We start from the raw sequence: 27500 nt of genomic DNA on the forward strand, positions 1-27500 counted from the left end.
GGTCGTACCCGTCGTTTCTAAGGGTCGTACTCCTTGTGACCAAGGGTCGTGACGCCGTGCTTAAGGGTCGTACCCGTCGTGCTTAAGGGTCGTACCGTCGTGCTTAAGGGTCGTACTCCTTGTGACCAAGGGTCGTGCCGTCGATCTGCTCAGGAGTCGTTCCATCTTGGTCAGGAGGTCCACAACGACCGCCGCATCAGTAAGCCGGAGAGACACACAGCATAAGCGAGAAGGTTCAGGTTGACTGCTTCTTCCTTTTTTGATGGAGTGGTTGGGACGAGAGAGAGAGAGAGAGAGAGAGAGAGAGAGAGAGAGAGAGAGAGAGAGAGAGAGAGAGAGAGAGAGAGAGAGAGAGAGAGAGAGAGAGAGAGAGAGAGAGAGAGACTCCCCAGCTGCTGCTTCTATATGCTTTAAGAGAAGTATTTCTTTTTTTTTTTTTGTCTTTTGTGAAGACGTTCCATGTATCATACGCGCTTCCGAAAGATTACCTGACACACGATCCAGTGGTATACGTTCTGTGGTGCCCTCTTCCACACTGCCAGTGTTGGAGGTACATCTATAGTGCTCCCTATGAAACCCTGCCAGTGTTGCAGGTACACCTGTAATGCCACCTGAAACCATGCCAGTGTTGCAGGTACACCTGTAATGCCACTTGTACCTGTAGTGCCACCAGAAAACCTGCCAGTGTTGCAGGTACACCTGTAGTGCCACCTGAAACCCTGCCAGCGATGCAGGTACAACTGTAGTGCTACCTGAAACCCTGCCAGTGTTGCAGGTACACCTGTAGTGCCATCTGAAACCCTGCCAGTGTTGCAGGTACAACTGTAGTGCTACCTGAAACCCTGCCAGTGTTGCAGGTACAACTGTAGTGCTACCTGAAACCCTGCCAGTGTTGCAGGTACAACTGTAGTGCTACCTGAAACCCTGCCAGTGTTGCAGGTACAACTGTAGTGCTACCTGAAACCCTGCCAGTGTTGCAGGTACACATATTATGCCACCTGAAAGCCTGCCAGTGTTGCAGGATATGTGTAGTGGCTCCCATCCCTCCCTCTGCAATTCTACTAGTGTTGTTGATACATCTATGGTCACCCTGTTGCAGGTACACCTGTGTTCACCTCGTTGTACCCCTTGTAACCCTATTAGCGTTGCAGGCACACCTGTGGTACCCCTTTTACTGGTACCTCTGCAATGGTGCCAGACACCTACAGGTGTATCAAAAAGTGTAAGATCACACACACACACACACACACACACACACACACACACACACACACACACACGTGCACACACACCTGTCTCCACATCATTAGTTACCGGAGTGTTACTCACTAAGCATATACGCCCAAGACGGCATCAAAACTGCCTTAATCATTGAGTATATATACTAGCAGCACAGTCCTCACCATTGTAGCACAGGTCGACCTTAAAGCCAGTTCACTGTCCTGCCTGGCACCTCTCCCACCCTCCACTAGAGTGAGACCTCTGTATTGCAGGTGGTGCACGAGCGTTCCCTTTCCCTCCCTCACAACAGGTGATTCATTATTCTCCTCCCCCCCTCCTCAAGTACCGTTATAATCAGGTATTCAATGAATGACGCCGAGCGGAAAACGGGGTCAGGTCTAAATGGATAAGACCTTTGTGGAATGAGGCGATTGCTCGCTGGACAACAGCCTGTCTGTTGTTCACGATCCGTTCTTCAATGCTGTATAGTGGTGTTCGCCTGCTCTTATGGATGACTGAACTGGGTAAGTCTACGTGTCTATGTGTCTTCTGCGTTTTTGTTGTTAAGAAATAAAGGCACAAATTATCTGTCCCGATCCTATATCCTTAGGCAAAGTGACATGCACGCAGCTGGACAAACGCACGCACGTCACCAAACACACTTAAGTGCACCTAAAACGTAATTGCACGTTACTTGGTTGTGGGATATATCATATATGATGCAACAGCTGATAAAACTGATCACATTACGATTGGATCTGATTATGTGGTGAATAAGGACGTGAGAATAAAAGATAGACGAGACTTAGACAGGATATCTCAGTGGGGTACACAAAATCTTGTTAAGTTTAATGCCTCCAAGACCCAGTTTCTACCCATCTCTCTATCGAAAACTCCTCACAACTCTCGTCTCTCCTTTGACGGTTCTGTAATTTCACCTCTTGACTCAATGAACATACTTGGTATTACTGTAACATCCACTTTTTCTTTTTTTGGAAACCTCACATTACGGGAATAGCTGAGTCTGCCTTTAAGAAACTGGGTTTCCTGTTTAGATGTCGAAACTTCTCTTCTGAACAGTTGCTCTGTTTATACAGGAAATGGATTCGTACTTGTATGGAGCATTGCTCTCGTCTTTAGGGTGGTTCTAGCTCTGCATCCTTACGTGACAGAGTTGAGACGAAAGCGATCCGATTTATAATCTAACTGTCCCAGGCTAACTTTCAAATTTGACCTCCTTGCCCTACGCCGCAATGATGGTTCACTTTCCCTCTTCTATAGGTATTACTATTGTTTTTGCTCCCAAGAGCTGGCTGCTTGTGTGACCCCACCATTAGATAAACCACGCAGTACTGAACAAGCTGCTGCGTCGCATGATCATTGTATGACAATCTGCAACTCAAGGGTGGGCCGTTTTGATACCTTCTTCTTTCCCTACTCGTCAAAGCTTTGGAACTTTCTACCTTCTCATATCTCTCCCAGTAACTATGACTTGGCACATTTCAAGAGACACGTATCTTACTTTCTCAAAAATTCTTTAATACTTTCACCTTGTCTTTTCTTTATCCGTTTCATAATTCTCTCTATATTTCAATTAAGGCCAGGGTTTGATGTGGACTTTTGTCCCGTGACTGGAGCCTTCAACATAAAGAAAACTTAAAAACGAGATATGATTATGAAGATAACACAGAACTTAAACTATTTTTGTGGTAACATGAATAACATGAACTGGGAAGGCGGTTCAGCAACCAGGAACCAGTGCATTACAGTGGTGGATTCTGAGAAACCTACAAGGGAAGAATAGGAACATAGGCACCTTTAATCTTTGATACAAAGGTAAGGTTAGGACACAAGGAAGGTGTGGTTCAGTGAAAAGATGTCAAAGAGAAGATCTCAGTGATGTGCTGTTATGCAGACACGGGTGGCTTCCCAGCCAGCCACCGTTTGAAAGGGATAACATTGAAAGAGACTAATGATAGCGGGATAGAAAAGGTGGAACACAGAAACTTTGAAAAGAATGTCGTGGACAAGGTAAGAGAAAATGCAAGAATTTTCCATAAATTCATTACGGGTAAATTGTCAGTTAAAGAGCAGCTTCTCAAGATAAAGAATTCAGAAGAAATGTCAAGGATGGTGTCAGGATATATCTAATGAAAAGAATGACAAGTTCAAAAGTGTTTTCACAAAGGAAGACACTATAGCCCTACCTTCAGTGGGGTGGAATGGAGAGGAGGTCTTGGAATGCAAACAAAATGATCTTCACCCAATATGGCTCATTTCTCCATAGGTGTGGAAAATTTGAGCAGATACACATGAGAAGACCACTTGAACATTTGTTCTGAATGTGGCTAGAGAATGGAAGGATGGGAGGAGGCATAGAACCACAGACCAGTCTCCATGATGAGTGTGGTTTGTAAAGTATTAGAAAAGGTCATCAGAATGTAAATGGATGACCTCTTGCAAAGGAGGAACACACGTGAGTGGTAGACAACATGGTTTCAGAGGGAGGTGATCACTGGCAGCGGATTTAAGGAGAAGGTTTAATAGGTTCTCTGTATTTGGACTACCGGAAAGCATTTGACACTTTCCCAAAGAGGAAGCTGGTAAAGAAAACGAATCTTTAAGCAAGACTAAAGAGGAGGAAGTTGACGGGATGGGGTTCCCACGAGCTTAGAACTCCATCTTCGTACTTAACCAACTGCAGGTTATCGCACAAGCAAACAAACACATACACGCAAAGAGAAACAAACATTCATTAGCACAAATACCCACACACAAAAGAAAAACAAATATATACAAAATGATTGAAAACCACACACACACACAGACACACAGACACAAACACACAAACAGACACAGACACACAGACAGACAGAGAGAGACACACACACACACACACACACACACACACACACACACACACACATACACACACATATGCAAAAAATTTCCTAAGCAGCATCGTGGTGACAACGTGAAGAAAGCTAAGGTAAATTGAAGTAAGCAGAGTCAATACTGGGAAATTTAAAGAACTGCAAGAGAGATATTAACGGGAAAAAAATATGGGGACCCATGTGTGGATCACACTTCTCATACTCGTAAGAAGACAGCCATTAACTGGTGATTATACGCTTGAATATGTACACGGAAGAATCATAATGATGATAATGAAAATAATGATAATAATGATAATGATGATGATAACGATAAGAATAGTAATGATAATGATATTGATATTGATATTGATATTACTATCATTATCATCGTCATTATTATTATTTTTGTACTATTATTACCACTATTATCATTATTCTCATCATAATTATCATTAACATCATTATCATCATTATTAGTATCATTATCATTATCATTATCATTGTCATTATCATTATCACTGTCACGGGAGGATCGACCCCATATTAAGACCTGACTGGGAGGTAGACAACCTTCGCCAACTGTGTTGTTGCCAACTCTTAATGTTGCCTGGTGGAGGAGGCGTCACGCGTACGAGGGGGAGAGAGAGAGAGAGAGAGAGAGAGAGAGAGAGAGAGAGAGAGAGAGAGAGAGAGAGAGAGAGAGAGAGAGAGAGAGAGAGAGAGAGAGAGAGAGAGAGAGAGAGAGAGAGAGAGTTGAGTGAGGGGGAGGGAGGGGGAGTTGCATTAATCACATTAAACGTGCACTTATATATTCATGGAATTCTCTATTCAGTTTCTGGCCGGGTCTTGGAGTGAGCGAGCCAGCTGGAGGGAGACTTGGGGTCTATTTACCCTTCAGAATTTGTAAATAAGATCATTAAGATAAAAAGATCTCGGCAGAAAGAAGGTGTGTGTGTGTGTGTGTGTGTGTGTGTGTGTGTGTGTGTGTCTGTGTGTGTGTGTGTGTGTGTGTGTATGTGTGTGTCTGTGTGTGTGTGTGTGTGTGTGTGTGTGTCTGTGTGTGTGTGCACGCGCGCGCCAAAGCTAAAATAGCTAACAAAATAGCTAATAATACAGCGAACAAAATAGCTGAAATAGCTGAAAAAATAGCTATTAAAATAGCCAACTAAATGTCCATCAAAATGATCGCTGGCCATATGAACATTCGTTTATCTTACATAGATTAAGAGCAAAACTTTGCCATTTAGAAAATACAAGGAAAAAGGTTACACAAATGCCATTTAAATGTCCTTTTAAGAAAACGCATTGAAAGAATTGCGCATAATGTCCAAAACTGTTCACAGAACAGTAATCATATTGAAAATGGTGAGGACTTATTCATATGAACATCGTATAAGATAGGAAAAAAAGAAGAAAGGAAATAATTCCAAGTTGTATTAAAAACCGTAAGATAGTCCATTACTGAACCACGGGCTTCGAACCGATGATCTCTCTGGGTCCAACCTCGCGATGTAAGCTGGCCTGACAGAGACTCAGTCAAGGTTGCGCGGACAGGAAATCGAGTGTGGGGAACCTGGCTCGGGTTTTAAGTTCCTCCCTTGACAGTGTGAGGAGACAGTTGATGGCGGCTGTATACCGAGAATCGTCTCTTAAAATGCTCAAGGGTATATACCAGTGAGGCCAAAGTCCCTCCAGATGCTTCAGGATATATATATCACTGTTACATATCAGTATTAGAGGCCGTTCTAATACTCAAGAATATATACACCAGTATGGCAAGAGTCCCTCCAAATGCTCAAGGATATATATACCAGTATGATAAGGGTCCCCTTAAATGCTCAAGGATATATACCAGTATGGTAAGGGCCCCTCAAATGCTCAAGGATATATACCAGTATGGTAAGGGCCCCTCCAAATGCTCAAGGATATATACCAGTATGGTAAGGGCCCCTCCAAATGCTCAAGGATATATACCAGTATGGTAAGGGCCCCTCCAAATGCTCAAGGATATATACCAATATGGTAAGGGTCCCTTCAAATGCTCAAGGATATATACCAGTATGGTAAGGGCCCCTCCAAATGCTCAAGGATATATACACCAGTATGGCAAGAGTCCCTCCAAATGCTCAAGGATATATATACCAGTATGGTAAGGGTCCTCTTAAATGCTCAAGGATATATACCAGTATGGTAAGGGCCCCTCCAAATGCTCAAGGATATATACCAGTATGGTAAGGGCCCCTCCAAATGCTCAAGGATATATACCAATATGGTAAGGGTCCCTTCAAATGCTCAAGGATATATACCAGTATGGTAAGGGCCCCTCCAAATGCTCAAGGATATATATACCAGTATGGTAAGGGTCCCTTCAAATGCTCAAGGATATATACCAGTATGGCAAGGGTCCCTTCAAATGCTCAAAGATATATACCAGTATGGTAAGGGTCCCTTCAAATGCTCAAGGATATATACCAGTATGGTAAGGGTCCCTTCAAATGCTCAAGGATATATACCAGTATGGTAAGGGTCCCTTCAAATGCTCAAGGATATATATACCAGTATGGTAAGGGTCCCTTCAAATGCTCAAGGATATATATACCAGCATGGCAAGAGTCCCTCCAAATGCTCAAGGATATATACCAGTATGGTAAGGGGCCCTTCAAATGCTCAAAGATATATACCAGTATGGTAAGGGTCCCTCCAAATGCTCAAGGATATATACCAGTATGGTAAGGGTCCCTTCAAATGCTCAAGGATATATACCAATATGGTAAGGGTCCCTTCAAATGCTCAAGGATATAGACCAGTATGGTAAGGGCCCCTCCAAATGCTCAAGGATATATACACCAGTATGGCAAGAGTCCCTCTAAATGCTCAAGGATATATATACCAGTATGGTAAGGGTCCCTTCAAATGCTCAAGGATATATACCAGTATGGTAAGGGCCCCTCCAAATGCTCAAGGATATATACCAATATGGTAAGGGTCCCTTCAAATGCTCAAGGATATATACCAGTATGGTAAGGGTCCCTTCAAATGCTCAAGGATATATACCAGTATGGTAAGGGGCCCTTCAAATGCTCAAGGATATATACCAGTATGGTAAGGGCCCCTCCAAATGCTCAAGGATATATACCAGTATGGTAAGGGTCCCTTCAAATGCTCAAGGATATATACCAGTATGGTAAGGGTCCCTTCAAATGCTCAAGGATATATACCAGTATGGTAAGGGCCCCTCCAAATGCTCAAGGATATATACCAATATGGTAAGGGTCCCTTCAAATGCTCAAGGATATATACCAGTATGGTAAGGGTCCCTTCAAATGCTCAAGGATATATACCAATATGGTAAGGGTCCCTTCAAATGCTCAAGGATATATACCAGTATGGTAAGGGCCCCTCCAAATGCTCAAGGATATATACCAGTATGGTAAGGGTCCCTTCAAATGCTCAAGGATATATACCAGTATGGTAAGGGTCCCTTCAAATGCTCAAGGATATATCCTAGTACAAGAAGGACCCCCTGCAATTCCTGAGAATGTGGCGTTTGCAGCAGAGCAAATTGTATCGTACAAGTATTACATATTCACTTTGTTGCGCAATCAGTACATGGACTCGACGTGAGATAACAAAGGGGTTGGGGGAGAGAGAGAGAGAGAGAGAGAGAGAGAGAGAGAGAGAGAGAGAGAGAGAGAGAGAGAGAGAGAGAGAGAGAGAGAGAGAGAGAGAGAGAGAGAGAGAGAGAGAGAGAGAGAGAGAGAGAGAGGTTTTCGGTAAATCTACTGGCTGCCTTTTAAATTAGAATTCTCACTTTCAAAATCACAATTTAGAAGGGCTAAACAAGTAGATATCCTCTGGCACTCAAAACAATTTTAGTGTATACTGTAACTGAGCCATTCAGAAGTGATACAATAAAATATGCACGCCAGCTAACCAAGCTGATCATTTGGTACAAAGTGTTCTTTGCTCGTGAAAGAGTTAAACTTCATGTTTCCCATACATTAGATAAATGGACTTTTGCGTCATCTATATTCTATGAGCGTATATATATATATATATATATATATATATATATATATATATATATATATATATATATATATATATATATATATATATATATATATATGTTTATCCCTGCCGATAGGGGAGAAAGAATACTTCCCACGTATTCCCTACGTGTCGTCGAAGGCAACTAAAAGGGGAGGGAGCGGTGGGCTGGAAATCCTCCCCTCTCGTTTTTTTTTTCTTTTTCCAAAAGGAGGAACAGAGAAGGGGGCCAGGTGAGGATATTCCCTCAAAAGACCAGTCCTCTGTTCTTAACGCTACCTCGCTAACGCGGGAAATGGCGAATAGTTTGAAAGAAAGAATATTGGAAAGGATCACAATTTTGCGCGTGATCAAGATATTCCTGTGAGTCGACGGGGAAAATGAAACACAATAAGCTCCCAAGTGCACTTTCGTGTAATAATCACATCATCAGGGGAGACACAAGAGAGAAATACAAGTCAGTTGATATATATCGAGGAGACGAAGCTAGGACGCCATTTGGTAAACATCGTCTTGGACAATCTCATATATATATATATACATATATATATATATATATATATATATATATATATATATATATATATATATATATATGAGAAAGTAAAGAGTGACTCTAATCTTACCATTCTTCATGTATTTACCCGAAAGAACGAAAAATACAGATATTATCTCTCTATGTCAGAAGTGTGTCAACCATGAACAATAATAACATCAAATGCAGCACTCCAAAAAAAAAAAGATATATTGAAACATCAATTTTAATTAATATTTTAATTAACTGAAATACAGTCAGGATAAATTCCACACAGATCTCTCTAATCCTGGTTATAATTAGTGACTCTATATTGCCGGTACAGACCTCCATCAGTTCTTTGTACTGAATTTCGAAGACTCGAAATACAAAACCACAAATATTCTCTTGAATGTAGAGGATATTTGTGGATTTGTATTTTGAGTGTATTTGTGTACTGCCGGACCAGTTTCTGTCGAAGGGTCCTGGCGTATCCCTAGGCTCTTTCTAAGAGGTTCCTGCAACCGATGGCTGCGCTACTTTCAGTAGCTGGGAAATGTTGATTGACTTCCATTGTAGTGAGACGTTCTGTGACGGACCGTATCCCAGTACTGTTTTCGAGGTGTATCCTCGTGTAGGCGGAGTCCGGTAACACCTTCATATGTTAGTGTGTCAATATTGGTCAGGTATAGGGGTACTGGTGAGCAAGGATCTTAAGCCGCGTCAACAGTGTATCAAAGTGTGTAATCAAACTAATAGAATGTTACGTTCATTAATAGGACTGTCAGCAATTAACTCCTTGAGTATCATTACAACTTTATCTTGCGTTGGTGAGACCACATTTGGATTATGCCGTACAGTTTTGGGCTCCATACTATACAGTTGATATAGATTGTTTAGAGAGAGTACAAAGTCGAATGACACAAATGATCCCTGGAATTAGAAACCTCACTTGTGAAGAAAGGTTAAGAATATTGAATTTACACTTAAGAGGAGGAGGGCTAGAGGGGATATGACTACAGTTTTAAATGGGTGATGGACGTTAATAAAGTTTTAAGAATAGTACTACCAGATAGGACTAGAAATAATGGATTTGAATTCGTAATAAATAGATTCAAGTCGGATGTGGGTAAATATTGGTTTTCGAATTGGATAGTAGATCTATGGAACAAGTTGCCAGGTACAGTAGTGGAAACGAGGGATTCAGGTAGCTTTAAACGAAGGTTGGATGTGTTTATAGGTTCAGACAGTTGGTTGTAGAGTGGTCCTGTCTACCATGGGCCAATAGGCCTCTTGCAGTGTCCTTTCTTCTTATGTTCTTACTTAAGTGTTGAACATCCACGTCTCCGTTCATGTTTGTTTGAAGTGTTTAGGGTCCCATAAGTAATAATGGTACTATTGATCATAGTAATGAAAGAACTTAATGAACCAACGACAGCTAAAGAATGATATCGTTCAGAAGAAAATATGTTCACAATTGTAGAAAATGGGGCAAAGAAATGGTTGAGGCTGGAGATAAACATTGAAACTGGCAGCTGTGATGATTATTATTAATCCTCTCCACAGTGTTTGAGCTGGACTGTCCCTGCGGCGAACTGTGCTCACTCGGATGGTTCTGTTGCGGTTCTGGTATCGAACTTGCAGTTCGGGGACGAGGGATCTCAGGAGGCTAGGAGTTAACAATGTCGAGTGGGTGGGCATGGTGCAGTAGCTTCTGCTTGAGCTACTGGATGATAATCGGGTCTATGGAGTTAGAAGGACCAGTGTACTGAACGTCTCTTGGTAGCTGGTGACCGAGGCGATCTTGCATGGCCTCAGACGTGAACCATCTTACGTGTTGGAGAGGAGGAAGATCACTCGTGGGGACGAACACGCGAGTCTGGGAAAAATGAAAGTTATTTAGACGAATATTTGGGTTCAAGCGCGGGAGAGAATCCAGGTTCCTGGGTCTACGACTGGATCTGATGATGGTGCTGACGTGTTCCCTCCAGCTTAACTCTAACTTTCAAGAATGATGAAGAGGCTTTGGTGGACTGACCGTCTTAGAGAGAGGAGGGGGGTATAGCTGGAGCTCTCAGTGAGGCAGCGAGGAAGTGTGGGAAGTTAAGATGCGAAATTAATGTTTAACAACTGTCTTTCCTTGCTTTAGTCTCTTATCACAATATTGGTGTATAGATTTGGCCTTTTGATTCCTTCCTTCTGGAATTCAATCTTGTGCAGCAAACCTCACCCATCCTCTCCAAGATTGGAAAGATTCCTGCATTTTCTCTCGTGTCCGTAAATTTGTCCCAGACCGTAAGTGAAGAGCACCAACTTCTCTAATTCATCTCGACTTTGATCAAACTTGCTGAGATTTATGAAGGTATTGGTCCTCCTCAACTCAGATTCCAAATCTGAGCCAAGTTCCGTCCATGTGCGTACGACCGGACAGTCTTACATGTCCAGACGTGTATACCTAAGTTTATACCCACATATATACTTCAACTCTACCTCAGATTGTGCCCCTTGTATGCCAACATGTATGCCCTTTGTATGCCAACATGTATGCCCCTTGTATGCCCCTTGTATGCCAACATGTATGCCCCTTGTATGCCAACATGTATGCCAACATGTATGCCCTTTGTATGCCAATATGTATGCCCCTTGTATGCCCCTTGTATGCCAACATGTATGCCCCTTGTATGCCCCTTGTATGCCTACATGTATGCCCCACATGTGTGCCATCATGTATGTCCCCACACGTGTACACATATACATGCCCCTAAAAGTGCTCCCACATGTATATCCACAAACATAAGCTAACATACATGACTTACGCGTCTAAAACACGTATACCCCATATGTAAATAGATGAATAACGGTATATTGGGTTTAGGCAGCCGCTGTTCATATGAAAACACGTAGTTGAGTCATTGCAGACGTCACAGAACAGGGAGGTCATGGTAGAGCGTAAGATCAAGACAGGCTGGATATTTCCACACACTGGACAAGCACATGTGTGAGGTGTATACATCTCCACAGCCAGGGTGGTCACATGTACAGGAAGGTGTACAGAATAGATACCATGGTAATACACCAGCTGACATACCTTATATCCTAACAAGTAGTAAATGTATGTCTGCACGTATGGTTACATGTATACTAAATGTATCCCCTACGTATACCTACACGTATATCCCATGTATACCCACACATATGCACCACGTATATAAATAGATAAATACATAAATATATAAATCTTCACCCCATTGACAATTGAGCCGGGGGGAGAGGTGGGTGGGGAGGTATCTCCTGCTTGGCTCTTACAATATTTAGCGTTATTTGTATATTCAATTTCTACGCATAGAATCGTTACGGACCCTCAGGTCTCCTGTTACCTTCCCATGTGCTCTTGCGTACCCTCCACTATCAAACGCAAGACAAATACGTCTAGTAATGTTATGTACTTATGTAACCAGACGCTTTATGCACGATATATATATATATATATATATATATATATATATATATATATATATATATATATATATATATATATATATATATATATATATATATATATATATATATATATACAGAATGGAAAAAGGTGAGAACAATGGAAGCAAGGGGAGTGGGGGAGGAATGGGATGTATTCAGGGAATCAGTGATGGATTGCGCAAAAGATGCTTGTGGCATGAGAAGAGTGGGAGGTGGGTTGATTAGAAAGGGTAGTGAGTGGTGGGATGAAGAAGTAAGAGTATTAGTGAAAGAGAAGAGAGAGGCATTTGGACGATTTTTGCAGGGAAAAAATGCAATTGAGTGGGAGATGTATAAAAGAAAGAGACAGGAGGTCAAGAGAAAGGTGCAAGAGGTGAAAAAAAGGGCAAATGAGAGTTGGGGTGAGAGAGTATCATTAAATTTTAGGGAGAATAAAAAGATGTTCTGGAAGGAGGTAAATAAAGTGCGTAAGACAAGGGAGCAAATGGGAACTTCAGTGAAGGGCGCAAATGGGGAGGTGATAACAAGTAGTGGTGATGTGAGAAGGAGATGGAGTGAGTATTTTGAAGGTTTGTTGAATGTGTTTGATGATAGAGTGGCAGATATAGGGTGTTTTGGTCGAGGTGGTGTGCAAAGTGAGAGGGTTAGGGAAAATGATTTGGTAAACAGAGGAGAGGTAGTGAAAGCTTTGCGGAAGATGAAAGCCGGCAAGGCAGCAGGTTTGGATGGTATTGCAGTGGAATTTATTAAAAAAGGGGGTGACTGTATTGTTGACTGGTTGGTAAGGTTATTTAATGTATGTATGACTCATGGTGAGGTGCCTGAGGATTGGCGGAATGCGTGCATAGTGCCATTGTACAAAGGCAAAGGGGATAAGAGTGAGTGCTCAAATTACAGAGGTATAAGTTTGTTGAGTATTCCTGGTAAATTATATGGGAGGGTATTGATTGAGAGGGTGAAAGCATGTACAGAGCATCAGATTGGGGAAGAGCAGTGTGGTTTCAGAAGTGGTAGAGGATGTGTGGATCAGGTGTTTGCTTTGAAGAATGTATGTGAGAAATACTTAGAAAAGCAAATGGATTTGTATGTAGCATTTATGGATCTGGAGAAGGCATATGATAGAGTTGATAGAGATGCTCTGTGGAAGGTATTAAGAATATATGGTGTGGGAGGAAAGTTGTTAGAAGCAGTGAAAAGTTTTTATCGAGGATGTAAGGCATGTGTACGTGTAGGAAGAGAGGAAAGTGATTGGTTCTCAGTGAATGTAGGTTTGCGGCAGGGGTGTGTGATGTCTCCATGGTTGTTTAATTTGTTTATGGATGGGGTTGTTAGGGAGGTAAATGCAAGAGTTTTGGAAAGAGGGGCAAGTATGAAGTCTGTTGGGGATGAGAGAGCTTGGGAAGTGAGTCAGTTGTTGTTCGCTGATGATACAGCGCTGGTGGCTGATTCATGTGAGAAACTGCAGAAGCTGGTGACTGAGTTTGGTAAAGTGTGTGGAAGAAGAAAGTTAAGAGTAAATGTGAATAAGAGCAAGGTTATTAGGTACAGTAGGGTTGAGGGTCAAGTCAATTGGGAGGTGAGTTTGAATGGAGAAAAACTGGAGGAAGTGAAGTGTTTTAGATATCTGGGAGTGGATCTGGCAGCGGATGGAACCATGGAAGCGGAAGTGGATCATAGGGTGGGGGAGGGGGCGAAAATTCTGGGGGCCTTGAAGAATGTGTGGAAGTCGAGAACATTATCTCGGAAAGCAAAAATGGGTATGTTTGAAGGAATAGTGGTTCCAACAATGTTGTATGGTTGCGAGGCGTGGGCTATGGATAGAGTTGTGCGCAGGAGGATGGATGTGCTGGAAATGAGATGTTTGAGGACAATGTGTGGTGTGAGGTGGTTTGATCGAGTAAGTAACGTAAGGGTAAGAGAGATGTGTGGAAATAAAAAGAGCGTGGTTGAGAGAGCAGAAGAGGGTGTTTTGAAGTGGTTTGGGCACATGGAGAGAATGAGTGAGGAAAGATTGACCAAGAGGATATATGTGTCGGAGGTGGAGGGAACGAGGAGAAGAGGGAGACCAAATTGGAGGTGGAAAGATGGAGTGAAAAAGATTTTGTGTGATTGGGGCCTGAACATGCAGGAGGGTAAAAGGAGGGCAAGGAATAGAGTGAATTGGAGCGATGTGGTATACCGTGGTTGACGTGCTGTCAGTGGATTGAATCAAGGCATGTGATGCGTCTGGGGTAAACCATGGAAAGCTGTGTAGGTATGTATATTTGCGTGTGTGGACGTATGTATATACATGTGTATGGGGGGGGGGGGGGGGTTGGGCCATTTCTTTCGTCTGTTTCCTTGCGCTACCTCGCAAACGCGGGAGACAGCGACAAAGTATAAAAAAAAAAAAAAAAAATATATATATATATATATATATATATATATATATATATATATATATATATATATATATATATATATATATATATATATATATATATATATATATAACCCTGGAGATAGGGGAGAAAAAATACTTCCCACGTATTCCTGGCGTGTCGTAGAAGGCGACTACAAGGGAGGGAGCGGGGGGCTGGAAATCCTCCCCTCTCGCTTTTTTTTTTTTTTGATTTTCCAAAAGAAGGAACAGAGAAGGGGGCCAGGTGAGGATATTCCCTCAAAGGCCCAGTCCTCTGTTCTCAACGCTACCTCGCTAATGCGGGAAATGGCGAATGGTATGAAAGAATATATATATATATATATATATATATATATATATATATATATATATATATATATATATATATATATATATAGTTCACTCTGCCCTGGAGAATCTATTGCCATTAATAATTTCACATCCTTCAGGTCATAGTGTAAAATTTCACGAAATTATAATTAGTAACAAAAGGGAAATACAGAGTATTAGCCAGAGTAATGAAACCATTTCTACATAATGGTTTAGGAAGGTGTGAGGTCTCTCTCTCTCTCTCTCTCTCTCTCTCTCTCTCTCTCTCTCTCTCTCTCTCTCTCTCTCTCTCTCTCTCTCTCTCTCACATAGCCAGTGTCATTAAGCTTACCCTCATCCATATCTTTCACAGTTTGTGGCTAAATTGTTGCTAAGCTTCTTTTCCTCTCTATTTCCAATTCTTAAGCTTATCCTTATATCTGTCTCCTAAACCTGGAGGTTAAGGTGCTAATTAAGCTTATATGCGTCATTACATCAATCACGGCTGAATGTGGCATTAAGCTTATCTACCACCATTAAGTTTACCCTTCTCTTTATCATATACCATTAAGTATATGTCCTTCTCTGTCGCCCACCATTAAGCTTATCGCCCAGAATAAAGCATGTATTTCTCTCTATCCCCGGCCATCGACCTTATCCTCGTCTCTATCTCCCGTCATTAAGCTTATGACTTACCCTAAAGCGTGTTTCCTTCTTTCTCTCTGGCTATTAAGCTTATTTGAATATCTGTCTCCCAACATTAGGCTCAACTCCTCTATCTCCCACCATTAATCTAAACTTATTTCCCTCTCTATCTTCCACTGTTAAGCTTATTTCCCTCTCTATCACCGGCTGAGGAGCTTATCTCCCGCTCTATCTTTCATCACCAAGCTTATCTCCCTCTCCATCTTCCATTATCAAGCTTATCTCCCTCTATATCTTCCATTATCAAGCTTATTTCCCTCTCTATCACTGGCCGTGGAGCTTATCTTCCTCTCTATCTTCCATCACTAAGCTTATCTCCCTCTCCATCTTCTATTATCAAGCTTATCTCCCTCTCTACCACTGGGTGTGGAGCTTATCTCCCTCTCCATCTTCCATCATGAAGCTTATCTCCCCTCTTTATCACTAACCGTGGAGCTCATCTCCCTCTTTGTCTTCCACAATTAAGCTTATCTCCCTCTCTACCACTGGGTGTGGAGCTCATCTCCTTCTTTGTCTTCCACAATTAAGCTTATCTCCCTCTCTACCACTGGGTGTGGAGCTCATCTCCCTCTCCATCTCCGGCAGCTTGTGGCCAACGTGTCGCTCTTCGTGTGCGTCAACGTTGGAGGGCTCTTCACCCACTACCCCGGGGAGGCGGCCAGGAGACAAGCGTTTATGGAGACCCGGCAGTGTGTGGCCGCCAGGATCAAGACCCAGAGAGAAAACCACCAGCAGGTACTGTCCTCCAGCACCTGGTTACTGTAGATGTAGATGTAGATCTAGGGAACACCCCACCAGTAGGTACTCCAGCACCTGGTTCTTGTAGATGTGGACCCAGAGGACACCCCACCAGCAGGTACTATCCTCCAGCACCTGGTTACCGTTGATGTAGATGTAGATCTAAGGAACACCCCATCAGCAGGTACTTTAGCACCTGGTTCTTTTAGATGTAGATCCAGAGGACACCCCACCAGCAGGGACTGTAGCCTGGGTCCTCCAGCACCTGGTTCTTGTAGACATAGACCTAGAAGACACCCCACCAGCAGGTATTATCCTTCAGCTCCTGGTTACTGTAGATGTAGATGTAGACCTGGAGGACACCCCACCAGCAGGTACTGTAGTCTGGGCCTCCAGCACCTGGTTCTTGTCGATGTAGACCTAGAGGACACCCCACCAGCTGGGACTGTAGTCTGGACCTCCAGCATCTGGTTCTTGTAGATGTAGACCTAGAGAACACCCTACCAGCAGGAACTGTAGTTTGGACCTCCAGCATCTGGTTCTTGTAGATGTAGGCTTACAGGATACCCCTCGAACAGGTACTATCCTCCGACACTTGGTTCTTGTAGATGTAGATGTAGACCCAAACCACACTTAACCAACAGGTATTGTAGTCTGGTTCCAGTACCTGTTTCTTTTACTTGTATATGTAGAACTACAGGGGAAACCACACTAGCAGGTACTGTAGACTGGTCCTCCAGCTTCTGGTTCTTGTAGATGTAGACCTAGAAGACACCCCACCAGCAGGTACTGTAGCCTGGTCCTCCAGCTTCTGGTTCTTGTAGTTGCAGACGTTGACCCAGAGGAAACCCCACCAGCATGCATAGTACTCTGTTCATCAGCTGCTGGTTTTTGTAAAGGTAGAACCAGAGAGAAACCTGTCACTCGGTACCGTAGTCTTAGGTTGTAGCTGTAGAACCAGAGGATACCTCATCAGCAGGTCTGGCCTTCAGCACTTGGTTCTTGTAGTTGTGGATGTAAAAACACATGAAAACCACCAGCAGATGAAGTGGTCTGGCCATCCACTCCAAGTTGTTATTGTTGTCGTTGTAGAATCAACGACGGCTACCTACTGTAGATCCACAGCCATCCGTAGGTAGGTATTGTAAATTCAGAGTGGTCACAAGTTGAGGCTATAACATACACTGTCTTACAAGATACAGTAGTTGTAATTGACATATAACCAACTAAAGGTTGTAATAGTATTAGTATTAGTAGTAGTAGTAGTAGTAGTAGTAGTAGTAGTAGTAGTAGTAGTGATTGTAATGGTAGTAGTAGTAGTAGTAGTAGTAGTAGTAGTAGTAGTAGTAGTAGTAGTAGTAGTAGTAGTAATTGTAATGGTAGTAGTAGTAGTAGTAGTAGTAGTAGTAGTAGTAGCAGTGGTATAGTAGTAATAGTAGCAGTAATAGTGTCGATGTAGTAGTGTTCGTGATAAGAGCAGCAGAAAACAAAGGAAGGTGAGCGAGCCTCGGACGGATGGTGTAGCTTGCGTCAAAAGGCCAGTCTTAAAAATTCAGGCGTGTGTGAGTGTGTGAGTGTGTGAGTGAGTGAGTGAGCGGTGGCGCCTTCTGATCTGCATGTACTCCGCCGTTCCCCCCCCCCCCCCAGCCATGACTGGACCGTCTGTGGTGGGCGTGTCTGTAGTGAGTCTCTCTGTGGCTGCACAGCATAGCTTCCGTCTATGACCACAGGACACGATAGATGACTCCCATTACACAGAGTTCTATCCTCCTGATGGCCATTCCAATTTGTGAATATTCGAATGAAGCCATTAACCCGAAATGGCTGTTGTCCATTTTGAGATTATGTATTCATATGAATCTGTCTCTTTCCCAAGTCCTTCTCCTCTCATACTGAGCAGAGAGATATAAGTGGTCAGTCTGTTTCACGTTTTATACTTTCAACTAACAAAATCTTTGGATGCTTATATTCTTCCTGGAACCCATGGAGAGGCTTTTGTGTGACTCGCTATTTATACCTTGTTTCCAGAAGAGGAGGATGTAATTCTATCTGTTCTGAGGTAGAATTCGAGTTTTTGATGTGTGTTGGTGTTTCTCGCTCGCGTGTAAGTCGTGTCGGGTCAGAGAGGTCACGGTTTGGAACGCAATGCACTTAACAGGGTTCAGAGATCAAGCATGTGTGTGAAAGTGGGTTGCATGCGTTTTGCATTTCCGCTTTCAAACATCAGACAGTCGGAGGAAATATATATATATATATATATATATATATATATATATATATATATATATATATATATATATATATATATATATATATATATATATATATATATATATATATATATATATATATATATATATATATATATATATATATATATATATATATATGTGTGGTGTGAGGTGGTTTGATCGAGTAAGTAACGTAAGGGTAAGAGAGATGTGTGGAAATAAAAAGAGCGTGGTTGAGAGAGCAGAAGAGGGTGTTTTGAAATGGTTTGGGCACATGGAGAGAATGAGTGAGGAAAGATTGACCAAGAGGATATATGTGTCGGAGGTGGAGGGAACGAGGAGAAGAGGGAGATCAAATTGGAGGTGGAAAGATGGAGTGAAAAAGATTTTGTGTGATCGGGGCCTGAACATGCAGGAGGGTGAAAGGAGGGCAAGGAATAGAGTGAATTGGAGCGATGTGGTATACAGGGGTTGACGTGCTGTCAGTGGATTGAATCAAGGCATGTGAAGCGTCTGGGGTAAACCATGGAAAGCTGTGTAGGTATGTATATTTGCGTGTGTGGACGTGTGTATGTACATGTGTAGGGGGGGGGGGTGGGCCATTTCTTTCGTCTGTTTCCTTGCGCTACCTCGCAAACGCGGGAGACAGCGACAAAGTACAAAAAAAAAAAAAAAAAAAAAAAATATATATATATATATATATATATATATATATATATATATATATATATATATATATATATATATATATATATACATATATATTTCTTTTTTCCAAAAAAAAAAAAGGAACAGAGAAGGGAGCCAGTTGAGGATATTCCCTCAAAGGCCCAGTCCTCTGTTCTTAACGCTACCTTGCTAATGCGGGAAATGGCGAATAGTTTGGAAATATATATATATATGTATATATATATATATATATATATATATATATATATATATATATATATATATATATATATATATATTCATATATATATATATATATATATATATATATATATATATATATATATATATATATATATATATATATATATATATATATATATATATATATATATATATATATGAATATATATATATATATATATATATATATATATATATATATATATATATATATATATATATATATATATATATATATATATATATATATATATATATATATATATATATATATATATATATATATATATATATATATATATATATATATATATATATGAATATATATATATATATATATATATATATATATATATATATATATATATATATATATATATATATATATATATATATATATATATATATATATATATCTGGGTACGTATATCTGTCGCATCTCCCTTGTTACCGGTTCGAGTCCCAGTTGTTTCTAATGTTTACCCAGCTGTCTTCCAGGCTGACGGCTATTGCTTGGGGAACCTGAGGTCGATCCATTTTCTACACCAGTTTTCTAAAATCATTGTACGTGGGGGCTCTAGTAGGCTTTACTGTATGCCGACGTTATTTTTCAATAGTGTGGTACAAGCAGCATGTGTTTCCCTGAAGGAAAGACCAGATCAGCGTTTATTGGTCTACATAACAGAAACAATCTAATTTTTCTCTCTGAATAATTTACGTGTTTGTTCCATATCCAGAAACGTGGAAGAGATCTTTAATAACGAATTGTACTACGAGACGACGGAGCAGTATGGTTGTGAGTATAGAGAAGAGGAGTGAGTAATGTGTGGTAAAGATGGAAAGGCAGGGGACAGCAAGGTTATTGGAGATTCCCAGTAGTGGCAATAGCAAGGTGTTACTGTGATTGCCTGTGTTCGCGTAGATTAAATGAAGGACGTTTATTTTCTTGAGTACAAGAGTTCGACCCTTGAGCACAAATGTAATGTCCCTTGAGCACGGAGTTGTGTGTGTGTGTGTGTGTGTGACCCTTGAACGCAAATGTCCCTTAAGCACGGAGTTGTGTGTGTGTGTGTGACCCTTGAGCACGACGGTATGAGTCTTGGGTATGATGCCATGGCCTTTTACTCTACCCTTAAGGTTCAAGTCAAAAGCCAAGCCATCATACTCAAGTCGTACCGTCAAGATTATGAGTCTCACCGTCGTGCTCAAGTGATCGTACCTCGTGCTCAAAGGTTGTATCGTCGTGCTCAATGGCTGCATCATCGTGGTTAAGGGCCGCATCATCGTGGTTAAGGGCCGCATCATCGTGGTTAAGGGCCACACCATCGTGGCTAAGGGCCACACCATCGTGGTTAAGGGCCACATCATCGTGGTTAAGGGCCACATCAACGTGGTTAAGGGCCACATCATCGTGGTTAAGGGCCACACCATCGTGGTTAAGGGCCGCATCATCGTGGTTAAGGGCCGCATCATCGTGGTTAAGGGCCACACCATCGTGGTTAAGGGCCGCATCATCGTGGTTAAGGGCCACACCATCGTGGTTAAGGGCCGCATCATCGTGGTTAAGGGCCACACCATCGTGGTTAAGGGCCACACCATCGTGGTTAAGGGCCGCATCATCGTGGTTAAGGGCCACACCATCGTGGTTAAGGGCCACACCATCGTGGCTAAGGGCCACACCATCGTGGCTAAGGGCCGCATCATCGTGGCTAAGGGCCACACCATCGTGGTTAAGGGCCACACCATCGTGGTTAAGGGCCACACCATCGTGGTTAAGGGCCACACCATCGTGGTTAAGGGCCACACCATCGTGGTTAGGGGCCGTACCATCGTGGTTAAGGGCCGCATCATCGTGGTTAGGGGCCACACCATCGTGGTTAAGGGCCGCATCATCGTGGCTAAGGGCCACACCATCGTGGCTAAGGGCCACACCATCGTGGTTAGGGGCCACACCATCGTGGTTAAGGGCCACACCATCATGGCTAAGGGCCACACCATCGTGGTTAAGGGCCGCATCATCGTGGTTAAGGGCCACACCATCGTGGTTAAGGGCCACACCATCGTGGTTAAGGGCCACACCATCGTGGTTAAGGGCCACACCATCGTGGTTAAGGGCCGCATCATCGTGGTTAAGGGCCGCATCATCGTGGTTAAGGGCCGCATCATCGTGGTTAAGGGCCACACCATCGTGGTTAAGGGCCACACCATCGTGGTTAAGGGCCACACCATCGTGGTTAAGGGCCACACCATCGTGGTTAAGGGCCGCATCATCGTGGTTAAGGGCCGCATCATCGTGGTTAAGGGCCGCATCATCGTGGCTAAGGGCCACACCATCGTGGTTAAGGGCCACACCATCGTGGTTAAGGGCCACACCATCGTGGTTAAGGGCCGCATCATCGTGGTTAGGGGGAGCATCATCGTGGTTAAGGGCCGCATCATCGTGGTTAAGGGCCGCATCATCGTGGTTAGGGGCCGTACCATCGTGGTTAGGGGTCGTACCATCGTGGTTAAGAGCAGTACTGTTATACTCAGATGGTCGTACCGTCGTCTTCGCGGGTTCCATCGTCGTGCTTGAGGGTCACACCATCCTACTCAAGGGTCGTCCTATCGTAACGAGATCTCTCAGATAGACCCGTTAAACCCCCCCCCCCCTGTTGTCAACTGGTTATTCTGAAGGTTTAGCCCACCAGTTTTGACTGGATACGTCAGGCCATTAGGCTAGAAAGAATCTCTTGTGAGGACGAGAGACGCGGATAGTAAAAAAAAAGACTTCTGAAACTGAGATAAAAAGACAGAGGAGGATTATGAAGGATACGAATGATGGTGTGAAGGATAGACTACCTAATACTATAGACGTAGGAACACAGTGGAAAGCAGGATAGCGAAGATAAAAGTCCTTGTGCGATGGAAATGAGGGAAGTCTTGGTGAAGGCATTAGCACACGAATTATACAAAGGCCGTTGTGTGTGTGTGTGTGTGTGTGTGTGTGTGTGGAGGAAGGGGGGCTTCTGGTGCCCTGAACTCCTGTATGTTGTGATAGGTGTATGGCATACAGAGAGACCCATATACGAATCTCATTTTCATACTCATGCTACGTCAGTGAGAATTTTACTGAGCGTTTTACTGATAGTTATGTTCATATTACCTTCGTTCTATTGGTGGATAATGAGATTAGTGTTGTAATGGACGTAATCTGAGGATCTCCTCTGTATCTGGTGAGACTAGAGATAGCGAAGTTGATCCACGTATACCAATTTATGTTGGGATATGTAATTACCAGTTTGTATTTACCAATTTACTATTACTTATTTGTACTGGAGTTTTCCAATTCTTGCGGACCATCTCTTAAACTTACTATCATACAACTTTAGAATCACTTATAATTTGTGCAATAACCCACGTCCCCAGTCACTCCATTCAGCCACCATTCTTATGAAGATATTTATTTACATCTTTGCCAAGTTTCTTGCTGAATTTCTTGTTGTGTTGTCTTGTTACTTCATCCCTACATCTCCCAAGGAACTGACTGGTCTTTGTCTACGTCATCGACCTGTGTCGAAAAATATGAGGCTGTGATCAGATCACCCCTCGCTCTTCTCTCTTACAAGGTGGAAGAATTGAAAAACCTTTGACATTTTCCCGTAACTCGCCTCTTTAGATCATCGTACCATCACTGTTGCCTACCTTTGGAACTTCTCCAGCAGCTCTTGGTGCGTTGCCTTCCTCTGGACCTTCTCTATTAGCTCTTTGTGCTCTTTTGCACACGGTGACCAAATTTGCGTTTGTGTTATGTGCGTTCGTTTGTGTACGTACAAATACGGGCGTCTAGATGTATACTCTTTACCGATTACGTTATATGGGGATGGAGTTTTAAACTCGTGTATGTGTGCGCATGAATTTCAATGAGTGTGTGTATGTGTGTGTGTGTGTGTGTGTGTGTGTGTGTGTGTGTGTGTGTGTGTGTGTGTGTGTGTGATATGTATACCAGTGTGTGTGTGTGTGTATGCGTGCGCATGTATCCACTGTGCCTGGAGAAGACCTCAGAGTCACAAGTACTTGGCTGTACACGAGGCGAGGTGGGAGTCTGGTTCCATGAATAGAAAGTCTGTTGGGCTTAAGCGTCTGTATCTACAGGTCCTGGCCTGGTAACCCTAGAAATGAGTCACATGACACAGAAGGATTCTCATAGACATTATATATATATATATATATATATATATATATATATATATATATATATATATATATATATATATATATATATTTTTTTTTTTTTTTTTTTGCTTTGTGGCTTTTTTTTATACTTTGTCGCTGTCTCCCGCGTTTGCGAGGTAGCGCAAGGAAACAGACGAAAGAAATGGCCCAACCCACCCCCATACACATGTATATACATACACGTCCACACACGCAAATATACATACCTACACAGCTTTCCATGGTTTACCCCAGACGCTTCACATGCCTTGATTCAATCCACTGACAGCACGTCAACCCCTGTATACCACATCGCTCCAATTCACTCTATTCCTTGCCCTCCTTTCACCCTCCTGCATGTTCAGGCCCCGATCACACAAAATCTTTTTCACTCCATCTTTCCACCTCCAATTTGGTCTCCCTCTTCTCCTCGTTCCCTCCACCTCCGACACATATATCCTCTTTGTCAATCTTTCCTCACTCATTCTCTCCATGTGCCCAAACCATTTCAAAACACCCTCTTCTGCTCTCTCAACCACGCTCTTTTTATTTCCACACATCTCTCTTACCCTTACGTTACTTACTCGATCAAACCACCTCACACCACACATTTTCCTCAAACATCTCATTTCCAGCACATCCATCCTCCTGCGCACATCTCTATCCATAGCCCACGCCTCGCAACCATACAACATTGTTGGAACCACTATTCCTTCAAACATACCCATTTTTGCTTTCCGAGATAATGTTCTCGACTTCCACACATTTTTCAAGGCTCCCAAAATTTTCGCCCCCTCCCCCACCCTATGATCCACTTCCGCTTCCATGGTTCCATCCGCTGACCAGATCCACTCCCAGATATCTAAAACACTTCACTTCCTCCAGTTTTTCTCCATTCAAACTCACCTCCCAATTGACTTGACCCTCACCCCTACTGTACCTAATAACCTTGCTCTTATTCACATTTACTCTTAACTTTCTTCTTCCACACACTTTACCAAACTCAGTCACCAGCTTCTGCAGTTTCTCACATGAATCAGCCACCAGCGCTGTATCATCATTTTTTTTTTTTTTTTGCTTTGTCGCTGTCTCCCGCGTTTGCGAGGTAGCGCAAGGAAACAGACGAAAGAAATGGCCCAACCCACCCCCATACACATGTATATACATACACGTCCACACACGCAAATATACATACCTACACAGCTTTCCATGGTTTACCCCAGACGCTTCACATGCCCTGATTCAATCCACTGACAGCACGTCAACCCCGGTACACCACATCGATCCAATTCACTCTATTCCTTGCCCTCCTTTCACCCTCCTGCATGTTCAGGCCCCGATCACACAAAATCTTTTTCACTCCATCTTTCCACCTCCAATTTGGTCTCCCACTTCTCCTCGTTCCCTCCACCTCCGACACATATATCCTCTTGGTCAATCTTTCCTCACTCATTCTCTCCATGTGCCCAAACCATTTCAAAACACCCTCTTCTGCTCTCTCAACCACGCTCTTTTTATTTCCACACATCTCTCTTACCCTTACGTTACTTACTCGATCAAACCACCTCACACCACACATTGTCCTCAAACATCTCATTTCCAGCACATCCACCCTCCTGCGCACAACTCTATCCATAGCCCACGCCTCGCAACCATACAACATTGTTGGAACCACTATTCCCTCAAACATGCCCATTTTTGCTTTCCGAGATAATGTTCTCGACTTCCACACATTCTTCAAGGCTCCCAGGATTTTCGCCCTCTCCCCCACCCTATGATCCACTTCCGCTTCCATGGTTCCATCCGCTGCCAGATCCACTCCCAGATATCTAAAACACTTTACTTCCTTCAGTTTTTTTCCATTCAAACTTACCTCTCAATTGACTTGACCCTCAACCCTACTGTACCTAATAACCTTGCCCTTATTCACATTTACTCTTAACTTTCTTCTTTCACACACTTTACCAAACTCAGTCACCAGCTTCTGCAGTTTCTCACATGAATCAGCCACCAGCGCTGTATCATCAGCGAACAACAACTGACTCACTTCCCAAGCTCTCTCATCCACAACAGACTTCATACTTGCCCCTCTTTCCAAAACTATATATATATAGGGGATAGGGGAGAAAGAATACTTCCCACGTATTCCCTGCGTGTCGTAGAAGGCGACTAAAAGGGGAGGGAGCGGGGGGCTGGAAATCCTCCCCTCTCAATCTTTTTTAATTTTCCAAAAGAAGGAACAGAGAAGGGGGCCAGGTGAGGATATTCCCTCAATGGCCCAGTCCTCTGTTCTTAACGCTACCTCGCTAACGCGGGAAATGGCGAATAGTTTGAAAAAAAAAATATATATATATATATATATATATATATATATATACATATATATATATATATATATATATATATATATATATATATATATATATATATATATATATATACATATATATATATATAATGTATATAAACGTTTTGGACAATCACATGTTTACCAAATGGCGTCCTAGCTTCGTCTCTTCGATGTATATCAACTGACTGTTATATTTCTTTCTTATGTCTCTCCTGATGATGTGATTATTACACGAAAGTGCACTTGGGAACTTTTCGTGTTTCATTTTCCCCGTGGACTCATAGGAATATATATATATATATATATATATATATATATATATATATATATATATATATATATATATATATATATATATATATATACATATATATATATATATATATATATATATATATATATATATATATATATATATACATATATATAAAACTTCACAGACTCATGAAGACAAGAATGTTGTTTGGTACGGTTAATAAGTCCCTTCTATTCTTGGTTAATTGGTATACATCCCAGCTTCCCCCACTTGCCATAAAGTTTACAAATATTCCGCCATATTTCCTCTTTATCTGGGTCAAGATATATATACATATGGTGGCGGGGTTATCATAGAGGCAAGAATGTTCAGCTATGAGGTGACGGGCATCCGCAAGAAATACTTTGAGGAATACGAAGAAATTCACTGCAATTCCGGGAAGACTGTAAGATGAATTACGATACTAATGCTTTGTTCAAGTGCATCTTGATGCTCAAAGGAACAGGTAGTGGGAGTGTGTGGTGGTTGTGGGAGGGTATAGTGCTGATGGAAGGGTATGGTGTTCATAGCAAGATTTGTTAACATGAACTTTCATTCAGAAAAGCATTTTAATGGTCGGTTGTCAGGTTGTTATCCTTCGAGTATTTAACAATTGGGTCTCTAATTACTGTTTTTGACTTGAGTGACGGTGAGAGGATGGTGAGGGGGGACCGGGGGGGGGGGAATACTAATGATGATAATGATAATAATAGTAATGATACTAATAACGATGATAATGATAATAATAATGACAATAATAATAATAATAATAATAATAATAATAATAATAATAATAATAATAATAATAATAATAATAATAATAATAATAATAATAATAATAATAATAATAATAATAATAATAATAATAATAATAATAATAATAATAATAATGATAACAATAATAATGATAATAATAATAATAATGATGATAATAATAATAATAATAATAATAATAATAATAATAATAATAATAATAATAATAATAATAATAATGATAATAATAATGATAATGAAAATAATACTGATAATGATAATAATGATAATGACGATGATGATAATTAAGCTAATGATAATAATAATAATGATAATAATGATAATGATAATGATAATGATTACATTAATAATAAAATGATTATATAAATGATTATCATAATCATTGTTCTCATAATCATCATGATTATCATCAAAATTATTATCATTATTATTATGGTATCATAGTAATCA

General features: G+C 41.7%; 1 protein-coding gene across 1 annotated transcript in view; it reads left to right on the forward strand.

Moving 5' to 3' along the window:
• LOC139746556 (adenylate cyclase type 6-like) overlaps window positions 1–27500 on the forward strand; it is a 1154491-nt gene that overhangs the window by 824817 nt on the left and 302174 nt on the right. Inside the window, 1 exon segment of the mRNA XM_071657911.1 lies at window positions 16142–16291. Within this exon segment, the coding sequence (XP_071514012.1) occupies window positions 16142–16291 (150 nt within the window).

Source organism: Panulirus ornatus, chromosome 65, assembly GCF_036320965.1.
Source record: "Panulirus ornatus isolate Po-2019 chromosome 65, ASM3632096v1, whole genome shotgun sequence".
In the NCBI taxonomy this organism is placed as follows: Eukaryota; Metazoa; Arthropoda; class Malacostraca; order Decapoda; family Palinuridae; genus Panulirus; species Panulirus ornatus.